At 44.8% G+C, this 19,945-nt stretch overlaps 1 protein-coding gene across 1 annotated transcript; it reads left to right on the forward strand.

Moving 5' to 3' along the window:
- Window positions 1–16,392: 16,392 nt before the first annotated feature.
- On the forward strand, window positions 16,393–18,919 carry LOC125521289. Its single transcript, XM_048686350.1, has 4 exons — window positions 16,393–16,824; window positions 17,290–18,172; window positions 18,257–18,343; window positions 18,426–18,919. The coding sequence occupies exons 1-2, from the start codon at window positions 16,779–16,781 to the stop codon at window positions 18,144–18,146; spliced, it is 903 nt and encodes a 300-aa protein (XP_048542307.1). The 5' UTR covers window positions 16,393–16,778; the 3' UTR covers window positions 18,147–18,172; window positions 18,257–18,343; window positions 18,426–18,919.
- The last annotated feature ends 1,026 nt before the right edge of the window (window positions 18,920–19,945 follow it).

Genomic DNA, 19,945 nt, shown 5'->3' on the forward strand with positions numbered 1-19,945 from the left:
GTGGTCGCCACCCCACTGCCGACCACCGTGGCCATTGAGGGAGTCTTAGACTAAGGGGTCCTCGGGCGCCCGTCCTGTTAGCCATGGGCCGGACTGATGGGCTATGAAGATACGAAGACCGAAGACTGTACCCGTGTCCGGATGGGACTTTCATTGGCGTGGAAGGCAAGCTTGGCAATCGGATATGTAGATTCCTTTCTTTGTAACTGACCTTGTGTAACCCTAGATCCTTACGGTGTCTATATAAACCGGAGGACTTAGTTCGGATAGGGGAGACTCATTATCATAGCCATACAAGCTAGACCTCTAGGGTTTAGCCATTACGATCTCGAGGTAGATCAACTCTTGTAATACTCATATTCATCAATATCAATCAAGCAGGACATAGGGTATTACCTCCATAGAGAGGGCCCAAACCTGGGTAAACATCGTGCCCCTTGTCTCTTGTTACCATCGACCTTAGACGCACAGTTCAGGCTCCCCTACCCGAGATCCGCCGGTTTTGACACCAACATTGGTGCTTTCATTGAGAGTTCCACTGCAGCGTCGCCAAAAGGTTTGATGGCCCCTTCGATCGTCAATAATGACGATGTCCAAGGAGGAAATTTCCTCCCCGGACAGATCTTCGTGTTCGGCAGCTTCGCACTGCGGGCCAACTCGTTTGGCCATCTGGAGCAGATCGAAAACTACGCCCCTGGCCATCAGGTCAGATTTGGGAGCTTGAATTACGTTGCGGACATCCGTGGAGACTTGATCTTCGCCGGATTCGAGACCGTGGTAGCTGCTCCCGGTCACCCCAATGATCATGACCTAAATCTGTCATCAGGCCGCATCCAGGAGATCGCTCCTGTAATCGCTCTGGCCCTAGATCCGAAGCAAGCCGCGCCATCCAAGGAAGGGAGGATCAACCTCACCATGGAGGCCATAGATTCCACGGCGTTGGAGCCGCACATAGACTTAACCTCTCACGACGTCTTTGTCAGCGGAACTCTGAACTCGTCTCCGACCGTAAGTTCCGAACCACGTGAGCCCGCGAACTCCGAGGTTGATCGTTTATCGATCTTCGAATTCAGCGCCCCAGACATCTTCCAGCACTCGCCCTGGGGTGATGTGCTAAACTCATTAAAGAACCTGTCCTTGGCGGAGGACTCACAGCCAAACTATATCCGGCTCAACCAGGGGCTGACGGTGGAGAATTTTGCTTCCCACCCACCACCCACTTCATAGCCACGGTCAAGGATTCAACCGATACACTTGATTACGACTCCGAGAACATTGACGGTACGGACGGCGATGCCGAAGACAACGAAGACCCCGTTGATACTGAAGGAAATATGCCCTAGAGGCAATAATAAAGTTATTATTTATTTCCTTATTTCATGATAAATGTTTATTATTCATGCTAGAATTGTATTATCCGGAAACATAATACTTGTGTGAATACATAGACAAACTAAACGTCACTAGTATGCCTCTACTTGACTAGCTCATTAATCAAAGATGGTTATGTTTCCTAACCATAGACATGTGTTGTCATTTTATTAACGGGATCACATTATTAGGAGAATGATGTGATTGACATGACCCATTCCATTAGCTTAGCACCCGATCGTTTAGTATGTTGCTATTGCTTTCTTCATGACTTATACATGTTCCTATGACTATGAGATTATGCAACTCCCGTTTACCGGAGGAACACTTTGTGTGCTACCAAACGTCACAACGTAACTGGGTGATTATAAAGGAGCTCTACAGGTGTCTCCAAAGGTGAATGTTGGGTTGGCGTATTTCGAGATTAGGATTTGTCACTCCGATTGTCGGAGAGGTATCTCTGGGCCCTCTCGGTAATGCACATCACATAAGCCTTGCAAGCATTACAACTAATGAGTTAGTCGCAAGATGATGTATTACGAAACGAGTAAAGAGACTTGCCGGTAACGAGATTGAACTAGGTATTGAGATACCGACGATCGAATCTCGGGCAAGTAACATACCGATGACAAAGGGAACAACGTATGTTGTTATGCAGTCTGACTGATAAAGATCTTCGTAGAATATGTAGGAGCCAATATGAGCATCTAGGTTCCGCTATTGGTTATTGACCGGAGACGTGTCTCGGTCATGTCTACATTGTTCTCGAACCCGTAGGGTCCGCACGCTTAAGGTTTTGGATGACAGTTATATTATGAGTTTATGAGTTTTGATGTACCTAAGTTAGTTCGGAGTCCCAGATGTGATCACGAACATGACGAGGAGTCTCAAAATGGTCGAGACATAAAGATTGATATATTGGATGGCTATATTCGGACACCGGAAGTGTTCCGGGTGATTTTGGAGAAAACCGGAGAGCCAGAGGGTTACCGGAACCCCCCGGGAGAAGTAATGGGCCATATGGGCCTTAGTGGAGAGAGAGGGGCAGCCAAAGGTGAGCCGCGCAATTGGACTAGGAGAGGGGGGCGGCGCCCCCCTTTCCTCCTCCCTCCCCACTTCTTTCCCCCTCCTAGTAGGAGTCCTACTCCTACTAGGAGGAGGACTCCTCCTTGGCGCGCCATAGGGGCCGGCCGGCCTCCTCCCCTTGATCCTTTATATACGGGGGCAGGGGGCACCCCTAGACACACAAGTTGATCCACGTGATCATATTCTTAGCCGTGTGCGGTGCCCCCTTCCACCATAATCCTCGATAATATTGTAGCGGTGCTTAGGCGAAGCCTTGCGACGGTAGTACATCAAGATCGTCACCACGCCGTCGTGCTGACGGAACTCTTCCCTGACACTTTGCTGGATCGGAGTCCGGGGATCGTCATCGAGCTGAACGTGTGCTAGAACTCGGAGGTGCCGTAGTTTCGGTGCTTGATCGGTCGGGCCATGAAGACGTGCGACTACATCAACCGCGTTGTCATAACACTTCCGCTGTCGGTCTACAAGGGTACGTAGATCACACTCTTCCCTCGTTGTTATGCATCACCATGATCTTGCGTGTGCGTAGGAATTTTTTTGAAATTACTACGTTCCCCAACAGTGGCATCCGAGCCTAGGTTTTATGTGTTGATGTTATATGCACGAGTAGAACACAAGTGAGTTGTGGACGATATAAGTCATACTGCTTACCAGCATGTCATACTTTGGTTCGGCGGTATTGTTGGACGAAGCGGCCCGGACCGACATTACGCGTACGCTTACGCGAGACCGGTTCTCCCGACGTGCTTTGCACAAAGGTGGCTAGCGGGTGACAGTTTCTCCAACTTTAGTTGAACCGAGTGTGGCTACGCCCGGTCCTTGCGAAGGTTAAAACAACACCAACTTGACAAACTATCGTTGTGGTTTTGATGCGTAGGTAATATTGGTTCTTGCTTAAGCCCGTAGCAGCCACGTAAAACTTGCAACAACAAAGTAGAGGACATCTAACTTGTTTTTGCAGGGCATGTTGTGATGTGATATGGTCAAGACATGATGCTAAATTTTATTGTATGAGATGATCATGTTTTGTAACCAAGTTATCGGCAACTGGCAGGAGCCATATGGTTGTCGCTTTATTGTATGCAATGCAATTGCGCTGTAATGCTTTACTTTATCACTAAGCGGTAGCGATAGTCGTGGAAGCATAAGATTGGCGAGATGACAACGATGCTACCATGGTGATCAAGGTGTCGCGCCGGTGACGATGGTGATCACGACGGTGCTTCGAAGATGGAGATCACAAGCACAAGATGATGATGGCCAGATCATATCATTTATATTGATTGCATGTGATGTTTATCTTTTTTGCATCTTATCTTGCTTTGATTGACGGTAGCATTTTAAGATGATCTCTCACTAATTATCAAGAAGTGTTCTCCCTGAGTATGCACCGTTGCGAAAGTTCTTCATGCTGAGACACCACGTGATGATCGGGTGTGATAGGCTCTACGTTCAAATACAACGGGTGCAAAACAGTTGCACACGTGGAATACTTAGGTTATACTTGACGAGCCAAGCATATACAGATATGGCCTCGGAACACGGAGACCGAAAGGTCGAGCGTGAATCATATAGTAGATATGATCAACATAGTGATGTTCACCAATGAAACTACTCCATCTCACGTGATGATCGGACATGGTTTAGTTGATTTGGATCACGTGATCACTTAGAGGATTAGAGGGATGTCTATCTAAGTGGGAGTTCTTAAGTAATATGATTAAATGAACTTAAATTTACCATGAACTTAGTCCTGGTAGTATTTTGTAAATCATGTTGTAGATCAATAGCTCGCATTGTTGCTTCCCTGTGTTTATTTTGATATGTTCCTAGAGAAAATTGTATTGAAAGATGTTAGTAGCAATGATGCGGATTGGATCCGTGATCTGAGGTTTACCCTCATTGCTGCACAGAAGAATTATGTCCTTGATGCACCGCTAGGTGACAGACCTATTGCAGGAGCAGATGCAGACGTTATGAACGTTTGGCTAGCTCAATATGATGACTACTTGATAGTTTAGTGCACCATGCTTAATGGCTTAGAATCGGGACTTCAAAGACGTTTTGAACGTCATGGACCATATGAGATGTTCCAGGAGTTGAAGTTAATATTTCAAGCAAATACCTGAGTTGAGAGATATGAAGTCTCCAACAAGTTCTATAGCTAAAAGATGGAGGAGAATCGCTCAACTAGTGAGCATGTGCTCAGATTGTCTGGGTACTACAATCACTTGAATCAAGTGGGAGTTAATCTTCCAGATAAAATAGTGATTGACAGAATTCTCTAGTCACCATCACCAAGTTAGTAGAACTTCGTGATGAACTATGATATGCAAGGGATAACGGAAACGATTCCCAAGCTCTTCGTAATGCTGAAATTGACGAAGGTAGAAATCGAGAAAAACATCAAGTGTTGATGGTAGACAAGACCACTAGTTTCAAGAAAAGGGCAGAGGGAAGAAGGGGAACTTCAAGAAGAACAGCAAGCAAGTTGCTGCTCAAGTGAAGAAGCCCAAGTCTGGTCCTAAGCCTGAGACTAAGTGCTTCTACTATAAAGGGACTGGTCACTGGAAGCGGAACTACCCCAAGTGATTGGCAGATAAGAAGGATGGCAAAGTGAACATAAGTATATTTGATATACATGTTATCGATGTGTACTTTACTAGTGTTTATAGCAACCCCTCAGTATTTGATACTAGTTCAGTTTCTAAGATTAGTAACTCGAAACGGGAGTTGCAGAATAAACAGAGAGTAGTTAAGGGTGAAGTGACGATGTGTGTTGGAAGTGGTTCCAAGATTGATATGATCATCATCGCACACTCCCTATAATTTCGGGATTAGTGTTGAACCTAAATAAGTGTTATTTGGTGTTTGCGTTGAGCATGAATATGATTTGATCATGTTTATTATAATACGGTTATTCATTTAAGTAAGAGAATAAATTGTTGTTCTGTTTACATGAATAAAACCTTATATGGTTACACACCCAATGAAAATAGTTCGTTGGATCTCGATCGTAGTGATACACATAATCATAATATTGAAACCAAAAGATGCAAAGTTAATAATGATAGTGCAACTTATTTGTGGCACTGCCGTTTAGGTCATATTGGTGTAAAGCGCATGAAGAAACTCCATGCTGATGGGCTTTTGGAATCACTTGATTATGAATCAGTTGATGCTTGCGAACCATGCCTCATGGGCAAGATGACTAAGACTCTGTTCTTCGGAACAATGGAGCGAGCAAACGATTTGTTGGAAATCATACATAATGATGTATGTGGTCCGATGAATATTGAGGCTCGCGACAGGTATCATTATTTTCTGATCTTCACATATGATTTGAGCAGATATGAGTATATCTACTTGATGAAACATAAGTCTGAAACATTTGAAAAGTTCAAAGAATTTCAGAGTGAAGTGAAAGATCATGGTAACAAGAAAATAAAGTTTCCACGATCTGATCGTAGAGAAGAGTATTTGAGTTACGAGTTTGGCCTTCAGTTAAAAACAATGTGAAATAGTTTCACTACTCACGCCACCTGGCACACCACAATGTAATGGTGTGTCCGAACGTCATAACCGTACTTTATTAGATATGGTGCGATCTATGATGTCTCTTACCGATCTACCACTATAGTTTTGGGGTTATGCATTAGAGACAGCTGCATTCACGTTAAATAGGGCACCATCTAAATCTGTTGAAACGACACCGTATGAACTATGGTTTGGCAAGAAACCTAAGATGTCGTTTCTTAAAGTTTGAGGTTGCAATGCTTATGTGAAAAAGTTTCAACCTGATAAGCTCAAACCCAAATCGGAGAAGTGCGTCTTCATAGGATACCCAAAAGAAAATGTTGGGTACACCTTCTATCACAGATCCAAAGGCAAGATATTGGTTGCTTTGAATGGATCCTTTCTAGAGAAGGAATTTCTCTCGAAAGAAGTGAGTGGGAGGAAAGTAGAACTTGATGAGGTAACTGTACCTGCTCCCTTATTGGAAAGTAGTTCATCACAGAAATCTGTTCCTGTGACTACTAGACCGATCAGTGAGGAAGCTAATGATGATGATCATGTAACTTCAGATCAAGTTACTACCGAACCTCGTAGGTAAAACCAGAGTGAGATCCGCACCAGAGTGGTACGGTAAACCAGTTCTGGAGGTCATGTTACTTGACCATGACGAGCCTACGAACTATGAGGAAGTGATGATGAGCGCAGATTCCGCAAAATGGCTTGAGGCCATGAAATCTAAGATGAGATCCATGTATGAGAAGAAAGTATGGACTTTGATTGACTTGCCCAATGATCGGCGAGCCATTGAGATTAAATGGATCTTCAAGAGGAAGACGGACGCTGATAGTAGTGTTACTATCTACAAAGCTAGAATTGTCGCAAAAAGGTTTTTGACAAGTTCAAGGTGTTGACTATGATGAGAGTTTCTCACTCGTATCTATGCTTAAGTCTGTCCGAATCATGATAGCAATTGCCGCATTTTATGAAATCCGGCAAATGGATAAACAAAACTGCATTCCTTAATGGATTTATTTGTATATGATACAACCAGAAGGTTTTGTCAATCCTAAAGGTGCTAACAAAATGTGCAAGCTCCAAGTGATCCATCTATGGACTGGTGCAAGCATCTCGGAGTTGGAATATGCGCTTTGATGAGATGATCAAAGCATATAGTTTTATACAGACTTGCGGTGAAGCCTGTATTTACAAGAAAGTGAGTGGGAGCACTACAGCATTTCTGATAAGTATATGTGAATGACATATTGTTGATCGGAAATAATGTAGAATTATTCTGCAAAGCATAAAGGAATGGTTTGAAAGAAGTTTTTCAAAGAAAAACCTCGGTGAAGTTGCTTACATATTGAGCATCAAGATCTATAGAGATAGATCAAGACGCTTGATAAGTTTTTTCAATGAGTACATACCTTGACAAGATTTTGAAGTAGTTCAAAATGGAACAGTCAAAGAAAGAGTTCTTGCCTATGTTACAAGGTGTGAAATTGAGTAAGACTCAAAGCCCGACCACGGCAGAAGATAGAAAAAGAATGAAAGTCATTCCCTATGCCTCAGCCATAGGTTCTATAAAATATGCCATGCTATGTACTAGATCTATTGTATACCCTACACTGATTTTGGCAAGGGAGTACAATAGTGATCTAGGAGTAGATCACTGGACAGCGGTCAAAATTATCCTTAGTGGAATAAGGATATGTTTCTCAATTATGGAGGTGACAAAAGGTTCGTCGTAAAAGGGTTACGTCGATACAAGTTTTGGCACTGATCTGGATGACTCTAAGTCTTCATCTGGATACATATTGAAAGTGGGAGCAATTAGCTAAAGTAGCTCCGTGTAGAGCATTGTAGACATAGAAATTCGCAAAATACTTACGGATCTGTATGTGACAGACCCGTTGACTAAGATTATCTCACAAACAAAACATGATCACACCTTAGTACTCATTGGGTGTTAATCACATAAGCGATGTGAACTAGATTACTGACTCTAGTAAACCCTTTGGGTGTTGGTCACATATCGATGTGAACTATGGGTGTTAACCACATAAAGATGTGAACTATTGATGTTAGATCACATGGCGATGTGAACTAGATTATTGACTCTAGTGCAAGTGGGAGACTGAAGGAAATATGCCCTAGAGGCAATAATAAAGTTATTATTTATTTCCTTATTTCATGATAAATGTTTATTATTCATGCTAGAATTGTATTATCTGTAAACATAATACTTGTGTGAATACATAGACAAACTAAACGTCACTAGTATGCCTCTACTTGACTAGCTCATTAATCAAAGATGGTTATGTTTCCTAACCATAGACATGTGTTGTCATTTGATTAACGGGATCACATTATTAGGAGAATGATGTGATTGACATGACCCATTCCATTAGCTTAGCACCCGATCGTTTAGTATGTTGCTATTGCTTTCTTCATGACTTATACATGTTCCTATGACTATGAGATTATGCAATTCCCGTTTACCGGAGGAACACTTTGTGTGCTACCAAACGTCACAACGTAACTGGGTGATTATAAAGGAGCTCTACAGGTGTCTCCAAAGGTGAATGTTGGGTTGGCGTATTTCGAGATTAGGATTTGTCACTCCGATTGTCGGAGAGGTATCTCTGGGCCCTCTCGGTAATGCACATCACATAAGCCTTGCAAGCATTACAACTAATGAGTTAGTTGGAAGATGATGTATTACGAAACGAGTAAAGAGACTTGCCGGTAACGAGATTGAACTAGGTATTGAGATACCGACGATCGAATCTCGGGCAAGTAACATACCGATGACAAAGGGAACAACGTATGTTGTTATGCGGTCTGACCGATAAAGATCTACGTAGAATATGTAGGAGCCAATATGAGCATCCAGGTTCCGCTATTGGTTATTGACCGGAGACGTGTCTCGGTCATGTCTACATTGTTCTCGAACCCGTAGGGTCCGCACGCTTAAGGTTTCGATGACAGTTATATTATGAGTTTATGAGTTTTGATGTACCGAAGTTAGTTCAGAGTCCTGGATGTGATCACGGACATGACGAGGAGTCTCGAAATGGTCGAGACATAAAGATTGATATATTGGACGGCTATATTCGGACACCGGAAGTGTTCCGGGTGATTTCGGAGAAAACCGGAGAGCCGGAGGGTTACCGGAACCCCCCCCGAGAGAAGTAATGGGCCATATGGGCCTTAGTGGAGAGAGAGAGGGGCAGCCAAAGGTGGGCCGCGCGCCTCCTCCCCCCTGGTCCGAATTGGACTAGGAGAGGGGGGGGCGGCGCCCCCTTTCCTTCTCCCTCCCCACTTCTTTTCCCCTCCTAGTAGGAGTCCTACTCCTACTAGGAGGAGGACTCCTCCTTGGCGCGCCATAGGGGCCGGCCGGCCTCCTCCACTTGATCCTTTATATACGGGGGCAGGGGGCACCCCTAGACACACAAGTTGATCCACGTGATCATATTCTTGGCCGTGTGCGGTGCCCCCTTCCACCATAATCCTCGATAATATTGTAGCGGTGCTTAGGCGAAGCCCTGCGACGGTAGTACATCAAGATCGTCACCACGCCGTCGTGCTGACGGAACTCTTCCCCGACACTTTGCTGGATCGGAGTTCGGGGATCGTCATCGAGCTGAACGTGTGCTAGAACTCGGAGGTGCCGTAGTTTCGGTGCTTGATCGGTCGGGCCATGAAGACGTACGACTACATCAACCGCGTTGTCATAACGCTTCCGCTGTCGGTCTACAAGGGTACGTAGATCACACTCTTCCCTCATTGCTATGCATCACCATGATCTTGCGTGTGCGTAGGAAATTTTTTGAAATTACTACGTTCCCCAACAGATACAGCTAATGACCAAGATGAATGGGAAGATGGGCATGTTAGCCCTGGTAAACAGGCCACGCACGAAGATTCGGAGGATGAAAATTACCTTCCGCTCTCTAAGGATGAGGTGAGCCTCGGCACCGAGAATTTCATCGTGTCTGAGGAACCTCTTGAGCAGGAGCGCTTCAAGCGCCAACTAATAGGCACTGCAAGGAGCCTGAAAAAGAAGCAGCAGCAGCTTCAAGCTGACCAAGATCTGCTCAATAATAGATGGACTGAAGTCCTAGCTGCCGAAGAATACGACTTTAGTGGCCCAGCCAAAAGCTACCCGAAGAGTAGATTGCTACCCTAGGGCGATGACAAGGCGCTCGAGCCCGTGCCATTATTGTACAAGGCGTCAGGTCGACCACAACTTGGTCCGGGTAAAGCGGCAACTCAAGCCGAACACCAGACCGCCCCACCTCGCCGTAAAGGCAAGAACAAAACAGCTCGGAGTTGTGCATACGACCGTCGACATGACTTGGGTAGTAGAGCAGGACACTCAAGGCCGACCTACGGATCGCGAGGACATACCTCGACACACGACGACAACCACCTATTCGGACGTAACAAACCTAGCCACGCCCGGGCCGAAAACCGCAAACGGACTCCATCGGAGGTACGGCGCAGTGTGGCCCAACATAGAGGCGCCACACACCCTCTTTGCTTCACAGACGAAGTAATGGAGCATGAATTCCTAGACGGGTACAAACCTATGAATATCGAATCATACGATGGAACAACGGATCCCATGGTATGGATCAAAGACTTCCTCCTTGTAACACCCACGATGCAGCTATATCTCCCACGTGTCGGAGCACGACTTAGAGGCATAACCGCATAGTAGGCATGTCGCAAGAGGGGTAATCTTTACACATCCCATGTACTGAATAAGAAAGGGATAAAGAGTTGGCTTACAATCGCCACTTCACACAATACATAAATATAGCATTACATCATCCAGAATACAATCAAGGTCCGACTACGAAACCAAAATAAAGAAAGACCACCCCTATTGCTAGATCCCCGATCGCCCCGACTGGGCTCCACTACTAATCAAAAGGAAACGGAACAAAACAACGATCAAGATCTTCATCGAGCTCCCACCCGAGCTCGGTTGCGTCACCTGCACTGGTATCATCGGCACCTGCAACTGTTTGGAAGTATCTGTGAGCCACGAGGACTCAGCAATCTCACACCCGCGAGATCAAGACTACTTAAGATTATGCGTAGGAAAAGTTGTGAGGTGGAGCTGCAGCAAGCACTAGCATATATGGTGGCTAACATACGCAAATAAGAGCGAGAAGAGAAGCAATGCACGGTCGTGAACTAGAAGTGATCAAGAAGTGATCCTGAAACTACTTACGTTCAAGCATAACACAAGAACCATGTTCACTTCCCGGACTCCGCCGGAAAGAGACCATCACGGCTACACACGCGGTTGATACATTTTAATTAAGTTAAGTGTCAGGTTTTCTACAACCGGATATTAACAAATTCCCATCTGCCCATAATTGCGGGCACGGCTTTCAAAAGTTCAAAATCCTACAGGGGTGTCCCAACTTAGCTCATCACAAGCTCTCACGGTCAACGAAGGATATTCCTTCTCCTAGGAAGACCCGACCAGACTCGGAATCCCGGTTACAAGACTTTTCGACAATGGTAAAACAAGACCAGGAAGACCACCCGCTGTGCCGACAAATCCCGATAGGAGCTGCACATATCTCGTTCTCAGGGCACACCGGATAAGCTAAGCGTACAAGAGCCAACGTAACCCAAGTTGCCAAGGGACGGCCCCGCACGGTGCTCTAGTTTGGACCAACACTCAGAGGAGTACTGGCCCGGGGGTTTAAAATAAATATGACCCTTGAGTCTGCAGAACCCAAGGGAAAAAGGCTTAGGTGGCAAATGGTAAAACCAAGGTTGGGCCTTGCTGGAGGAGTTTTATTCAAAGTGAACTGTCAAGTGGTTCCCATTATAACCCAACGGTGTAAGGAACGCAAAATCAAGGAACATAACACCGGTATGACGGAAACTAGGGCGGCAAGAGTGGAGCAAAACACCAGGCATAAGGCCGAGCCTTCCACCCTTTACCAAGTATATAGATGCATTAAAGTAAACAAGATATAATAATGATATCCCAACAATAATCATGTTCCAACAAGGAACAAACTTCATCTTCACCTGCAACTAGCAACGCTATAAGAGGGGCTAAGCAAAGCGGTAACATAGACAAACAAAGGTTTGCTAGGAACGGTGGGTTAGAGGCTTGACATGGCAATATGGGAGGCATGATAAAGCAAGTGGTAGGTATCTCTTCATAGCAACAGAGCGAGCAACTAGCAAGCAAAGATAGAAGTGATTTCGAGGGTATGGTCATCTTGCCTGAGATCCCGCAAGGAAGAAGAATGAGTCCATGAAGGAGACAAACGGACGTAGCCGAACGGATCCTCACAACTCCGGAACGAAACCAAAGCTAACGAGAGAGACAACCCGGAAAGAATCAAGCAACATAGTAAACAACCAAGCATAACATGGCATGATCCACAATCAAGTATGATGCATGTTCGGTTTAATGAGGCATGGCATGGCAAAGTACACAAACAAAACTACAAAGTAAGTGGATCTCAATATGCGACGAGTTGCATATTGACAGAACACAACATGACTTATTTAGTTCTCTCTCTTTTATGTACCCAACAATATTAAATGTTGTTAAACATGGCAAGAGGTGAAGCATAAGAAAACTACCTATCTAGGCAAGTTTAAATGAGGCCGGAACAACAAACAACGATTCCGATAAATCCTCATATGCATTTAGCAATTTAAAGCAAACAACAATTTTAAAAATTCTTGATGTTGTTATCGTGATGCGGATGACATATTCAAGTTGGATGCAATTTTATGAAAAAGTTGACATGATAAGATATGAAGCATTTGTCATCGTGGCGGAAAGAAAAGGGTGCCACGGCGACGATAACGAAAACGGTGCAACGGCAACAACAACGGAAATGGTGCCACGGCAATATTCCGATGATCCGGTAGCTCACGGGGATACTAGTGCAAAAGGAAGTGGGTGTGAGTGTGTCATGCAAGAAGATGGGGTGCTCCCGGATACCGGGTTCCCACATGTCGACGACAAGGCAACGAGGAACTCGCAAGGAACAACTCGGACATGGTGCAACCACGAGCATCTCATACATCACACAACATTCATTCACGGGCGTCGTCTCGGTGGTTATACCTTCCAAGGGAGCATTGTCGAGCGGTTCGAGTTCGTAGAGGAAGTAATTGTTCTCGTGACGGTAGTGGAAGTAGGGGTACATGACGACGGTAGAGGTACTCGCGATGGTAGTGGTACATGTTCATTTTCGGAGAGGTACTTGACGAATCCAACATTTTCGGGGCGACGGTAGTTGTACATGGGTCGCATAGGAACTTGACGAAACCCAAGGCGACGATTGTGGTACTTGGCAAAACGCATGTCAACGGTTGTTGTTCTTGTATCCTCGTGGAGGTAGTCGTTCACTCGGCGGTCTTATCGGAACCTTGTCAGCGGTAGGGATACACCTTGGGGTTCGAAAGGGTTCCTTGCCGTCATGGTACTTGGCAATTTCGAAGGCGGTGGGAAAACGAACTTGGCGATCTCCGTTGACCTGGTACTTGGCGAATCCCTTCTCGGTTGTCTTCCTTGGCGGTTCAGGGCACGGTGCATGTACTTGGCATGATGCAGGGGCGATGGCCGTAGGACACTAGGACCCGAAGCAGAGGAGCAAGGGATCGAGGCTCTGGCCATCTCCTGCAGGTGTTGCGCTGGACGGCGGCGGTAAGGCGACAGCGGCAGAGCTGCCATGGATGGCGACAACGCCATAGAAGAAGCAGGGGCGTGAGGGCGGCGGAAGCAGCAAGGTGGATTTGGGCGCTGGAGGAAGCAGCAAGGTAGCGCCATGGAGATCCTGGACGACGGGGCCAGATCGGCCGGCAAGGCGCCAAGGGACATCGAGGTGGCGGAGGTCGCGGGTCGGGCGTCGGGCTTGAGGTGCAGGAGGACCCCGGGCAGCGGCGAGGATGGCCGGCGGTGAGGAGGCAGCAGAGACGCGACGAGGTGCAGCGGTGGGAGCTTCGAGCTCGGCCGGCTGCGGCCATGGAGGACGGCGGCGCGGAGGCGGGGCCCTTGAGGGCACGGCGCTCGGGATCCGGTGTCCGGCAGGATCACGGTAGCGGCCTCCTCTCTGTGTGGCGGCGCCAGGAGGAAGGGGAGATAGGCGGCGCGAGGCCAGGAGAGGGCGTCGGGGAGGATGGGATCGAGGGAGAGGGTGAGGAGGCGCTGGATGATCGAGAGGGAGAAGGAGGTCGAGCGCACGGGGATGGGATCGAGGGAGAAAGAGGCTGGTGATACCTCTCCGTCGTATCTACTTTTCCAAACACTTTTGCCCTTGTTTTGGACTCTAACTTGCATGATTTGAATGGAACTAACCCGGACTGACGCTGTTTTCAGCAAAATTACCATGGTGTTATTTATGTGCAGAAACACACATTCTCGGAATGACCTGGAACTTCACGGAGCCACTTTTCAGAAAATAAGAAAAATACCTGTAAAAGAGAAGGCCAGGGGGCCCACCACCTCTCCACGAGGGTGGGGGGCGCGCCTGCCTACCTCGTGGGCCCCCTGTTGCCTCTTCGACTCCAACTCCAACTTCATATATTGAGTTTCGGGGAGAAAAAAATTAGAGAGAAGAAATCATCGCGTTTTATGATACGGAGCCGCCGCCAATCCCTAAAACCTCTCGGGAGGGCTGATCTGGAGTCCGTTCTGGGCTCCAGAGAGGGGAATCCGTCGCCATCGTCATCGTCAACCATCCTCCATCACCAATTTCATGATGCTCACCACCGTGCATGAGTAATTCCATCGTAGGTTTGCTGGACGGTGATGGGTTGGATGGGATCTATCATGTAATCGAGTTAGTTTTGTTAGGGTTTGATCCCTAGTGTCCACTATGTTCTGAGATTGATGTTGCTATGACTTTGCTATGCTTAATGCTTGTCACTAGGGCTCGAGTGCCATGATTTCAGATCTGAACCTATTATGTTTTCATCAATATATGAGTGTTCTTGATCCTATCTTGCAAGTCTATAGTCACCTATTATGTGTTATGATCCATTAACCCCGAAGTGACAATAATCGGGATACTTACCGGTGATGACCGTAGTTTGAGGATTTCATTTATTCACCATGTGTTAATGCTTTGTTCCAGTTCTCTATTAAAAGGAGGCCTTAATATCCCTTAGTTTTCGTAAGGACCCCGCTGCCACGGGAGGGTAGGACGAAAGATGTCATGCAAGTTCTTTTCCATAAGCACGTATGACTATATTCGGAATACATGCCTACATTACATTGACGAACTGGAGCTAGTTCTGTGTCACCCTAGGTTATGATTGTTACATGATGAACCGCATCTGGCATAATTCTCCATCACCGATCCATTGCCTACGAGCTTTCCATATATTGTTCTTCGCTTATTTACTTTCCCGTTGCTATTGCTATCATCACTACAAAATACCAAAAACATTACTTTTACTACTGTTACCTTTTGCTACCGTTACCAATACTATCATATTACTTTGCTAATAAATACTTTGCTGCAGATATTAAGTTTCCAGGTGTGGTTGAATTGACAACTCAGCTGCTAATACTTGAGAGTATTCATTGGCTCCCCTTGTGTCGAATCAATAAATTTGGGTTGAATACTTTACCCTCGAAAACTGTTGCGATCCCCTATACTTGTGGGTCATCAAGACTATTTTCTGGCGCCGTTGCCGGGGAGCATAGCTCTATTCTTTGAGTCACTTGGGATATATATCTTCTTATCATTATGAAGAACTTGAGAGATCCAAAAATGAAGATTTATCCCTCAACTATGAGGGGAGGTAAGGAACTGCCATCTAGCTCTGCACTTGATTCACCTTCTGTTTTGAGTAAGCTTGCGACACCTACACCTGCTTCTGCTATTCGCTCTGATATGTCGCATATTATTGATGATGCCACTTCTACTATGCATGATACTTATGATGAAACTACCTCTATGCCTGATACTACTGTGCCACTTAGTGATTTTCTTGACGAACAACTTTCTAGGGCTAGAGAGATTGAAAATATTGAATCTGATGATACTGATGAAAGTGATGATGAAGAATCACTTGTTATTCCTAAGGGTTATGTTTTTGATCAAGAAGCTTCTTTAGCTATTTTAGCTTGCAAAAATAGAAATGAACTCAAAAGGTTATTAGCTAAATGGAGTAAGCAATCTCTAAATGCTAGAATGAAACCTGACCCTGCTTTTGCTACTTCACCTATCTTTTTTACTGATAAGGATTATGAATTCTCTGTTGATCCTGATATAATTACTTTGGTTGAATCTGATCCTTTTCATGGTTATGAATTTGAAACTGTTGTGGCACATCTTACTAAACTAAATGATATAGCCACCCTGTTCACTAAACATGAGAGAACTCGTTACTTTTATATCCTTAAAATATGAGTAAAATGCATCATAGGTCCTATAACTATCTGAGGTGTGTCACTTTAGTCCTATAACTATCAAAGTGCAGATTTGAGTCCCAAAACTATTTCGAGTCATTCACTGCAGGTCCTATGGTCGCCCCAGCAGCGTTGACCGTCCGATGTGTCACCTGGACCGGTGCCACATCGACCAGAGGGGCCCACCAGGCTAAACAATGAAGCGTTTATTTGCAGGAAAGCCCTTGAAATCTCAGCTCGTCTCATTCTCAGACTCTCCATCTCTCTTCTATGAATGAATCTCTCTGAGGCGGCGATATGGTGGCGACCGGCGACGTTCGCGATTGATGTCCATCGATTGGAGGCGCAGGACGGGAGTCGGGGCTGCTAATCCGACCGTGGCGCTGGTCCGATGGCTCCATCGCGGTGGCTTCCCAACACCCCTCCTCCGGAGTATGGTAAGAACCCTAACCCCAGTCCCTGCTGCACCCCCTTTTGGCTTAGAGATTTCAATAGAGTAGCAGGATTTGGCACGATTTGGGCATTACAGCTTAGATATTGTGTCGATTCAGTCTGAATGTACATATGGCTTCTCTTCCCGTACTGAAATCTTCTGTCTGTACTAAAATCTTTCTGTACTGAAATCTATTTCAAAGAGTTGGACATCTTCCTGTACGTATGGAGATTTGGGCATCTTCCTGTGTGTATGGTGATTCGGGCACTATTTTTCCTGCAGTATATAATCCCTGCTGTAACTGAAGCCTTGTTATGTACAGTGGTATCTTTTTTGCATTATAAGCTCGTCTTGTACACCTATAGTACCATTTGAAATTGCACTGCTGATGTATATATGTACTAGTGGTGATGCAAAAGAAATTGTACTGCTGATGTATATATGTACTTTGTTTTTTTTCATGTAATAGGACCCAAGGAGGAGCTGTTCTCAGTAGAGATTAATCATGGTGGGGTTTTTCTCGGCTTTGGAGCAAACAAGAAATACATGGATTGCAAAACAGATTTCTTTGATCATTGTGAGGTTGAAACATGGTCGCCGTTGTGGATTAAAGATTTTGTGCAGCAGCTTGGCTATGATCCAAGTAAAGTGCAGTGTTTCTGGTTACTTCCTGGCATGAATTTGGATAATGGACTGAGAATTATTGATAGAGATGCAGACTGTCTTAGTATGACTGCTGTTGTGCCAAAGTTCAAGCATTTCAAGTTGTACATGGATCATGGTGATATTTATAGCGAGCTAAATATGGATGACATATGCATAATTGGCTCACCTACAATGCCTGATATCATGAGTCCCGTGAAGCCACAAGAAAGAGGTACAAAGAGTTATATTAGGAGTAGTCCTAGGATCAAGAGCAAGGCACAAAAAGGGAGAACTAAAGAACAAGTGCAGAAAAACAATGACAGTGATAGTGATGATAGTGATAGTGATTGTAGTTATGAAGATTGGGCTGACTCAGACAATGACTTTAAGAATGGCGATGATAATCTGTTTGAGGAGTGGGTTGATGACTTCAATAAGGATCTCAGAGCAAAGAAAAATAAAGCAGTACGGTACGAGAGGGATAGTGACTATGACACTGATGAGCTAGAACTGCCAGCTTCAGTAATAAAAGAACTTGCCCTGAAAAAGGTAGACAGGAGCAACAAGATGAGGCAAGGCAAGGGGAGCAGCGAGAGGCAGGGCAAGTGCAGCAAGGTGAGACAGTTCAAGGACAAAACTCAATTCCAAGGCATATTGCCAAAAAGGCAAAATTACCAGTGAAGAGAAGGATTACTTCAACTGATCAGGTAACAATTACTAGATAATTTCCTTTATGTTACTTCTAGTTAGTTAGTTGCTAACTTAAATCCAAAACTACTCTGGAATTGTAGACCACATCTTCTGCAAGTGTGGTTGGATCTAGTGTAATACAAGTGTGGGAGCAGAACATGTCTGTGTTCGACATACTGATGCAATCTGTAAGTTCTTTTCAACTTTTGTGAATCTCATGGAAACTCTCCTATTCCAAAACTGATGTAACACATGTTTTCACATTTGCAGTCACAGCCGTCCCAAGAATCCCAGGCACCAAGACCTCTTCCTAACAATCAATTTCTTGCAAGCCAAATAGAGGATCTACCAATGACAAAACAGACCACAACTATAATCCATGTAGCAGCAAAGAAGAAGAAAAGGAAGGAGAAGATCACGGAGAAGGAGAATGTTATTCCTAGGAAGAAGAAATAGAAGATGAAGTGGACATGCCTTCTATTGGACAGAACCTGGTTTCTTTTTGGACAGAGTTTGCTTTCTTTTGGATAGATAGAGATGGTTAGGGCCTTCACAAATTGAAGGCTTTATTTTGGACGGAGGTACTACTTATGTAATGTGGTACTGCATCATGCAGAGTGCAACCCAGTACCACATTACATAGTTGCAAGCTTTAGTGTGTATCTATGTTTATGCAAGAGCACTCTTTATGTAATGACAATATGGTGTGCTACTTCCTGGAAGTGTGGCAATTCTCATCTATATATTTTCCTGTTAAGTTGCAACATTCATTTGTCACTTGCATGATCATTTGCCGTGCCGGCTTGTTCCTGCTACATCTTGATGCCGTCGAGCTTGTTCCAGACATGGCAGAACTAATGAAAGAGAGATGAGATTGCAGAGAGGAGGGCTGCGGCTGGAGAGCAAACAGTCTGATGGACCAAATTGCAAAATGTATCAACCACCAATGGCGGGAAATCTTCCACCACGCGCCCTGGGTCGTTGTGGCACTGGTCCAGGTGACACGTCAGCCAACAATCACTGCTGGGGCGACCACAGGACCTGCAGTGAACGACTCGAAATAGTTTTGGGACTCAAATCTGCACTTTGATAGTTATAGGACTAAAGTGACACACATCGGATAGTTATAGGACCTATGATGCATTTTACTCTTAAAATATTTCCGTTCTCATTAAAGGGTGATGCTAAGATATGGTTTAATTCTCTTGATCCTGGTTGTGTGCGTAGTCCCCAGGATATGATTTATTACTTCTCTGCTAAATATTTTCCTGCTCATAAGAAACAAGTTGCTTTAAGGGATATATATAATTTTGGGCAAATTGAAGAAGAGAGTCTCCCACAAGCTTGGGGGAGGCTTCTCCAATTACTTAATGCTTTGCCTAATCATCCTCTTAAGAAAAATGAAATACTTGATATCTTTTATAATGGACTAACCGATGCCTCCAGAGATTACCTGGATAGTTGTGCTGAATCTGCTTTCAAGGAAAGAACACCAGATGAAGCTGAAATTCTATTGAATAATATGTTGACTGTAACATCCCAAATTTTCAATTTGGAATGTTATACATTAGAACATCAATGCATGTCATGTTTTTATTTTGCTTCTGGCTTGATCCTAGAAATTCTAGGCAACTCAAGGACCCTCGGAGAGAGTTGGGGATTTCATGATTTTCATATTTGAGTTTTCTCAAATTTTGAAAATAGGATCATTTGATTTTATTTATTTTATCTTCAATTATTTCTATTACAAAAATATGAGAGAGGGAATAAAATGACTTTCCCAAAATAAA

The sequence above is a fragment of the Triticum urartu genome, chromosome 7 (genome assembly GCF_003073215.2).
Source record: "Triticum urartu cultivar G1812 chromosome 7, Tu2.1, whole genome shotgun sequence".
Lineage (NCBI taxonomy): Eukaryota > Viridiplantae > Streptophyta > Magnoliopsida > Poales > Poaceae > Triticum > Triticum urartu.

What these genes read in the sequence shown, in the direction of transcription:
- LOC125521289 (XM_048686350.1), top strand. Translation starts at nt 16,779, where the DNA reads ATGGCTCCATCGCGGTGGCTTCCCAACACCCCTCCTCCGGAGTATG. An exon ending in CACCCCTCCTCCGGAGTATG is followed by an intron (nt 16,825 to 17,289) that starts GTAAGAACCCTA and finishes TTCATGTAATAG; the next exon opens with GACCCAAGGAGGAGCTGTTC.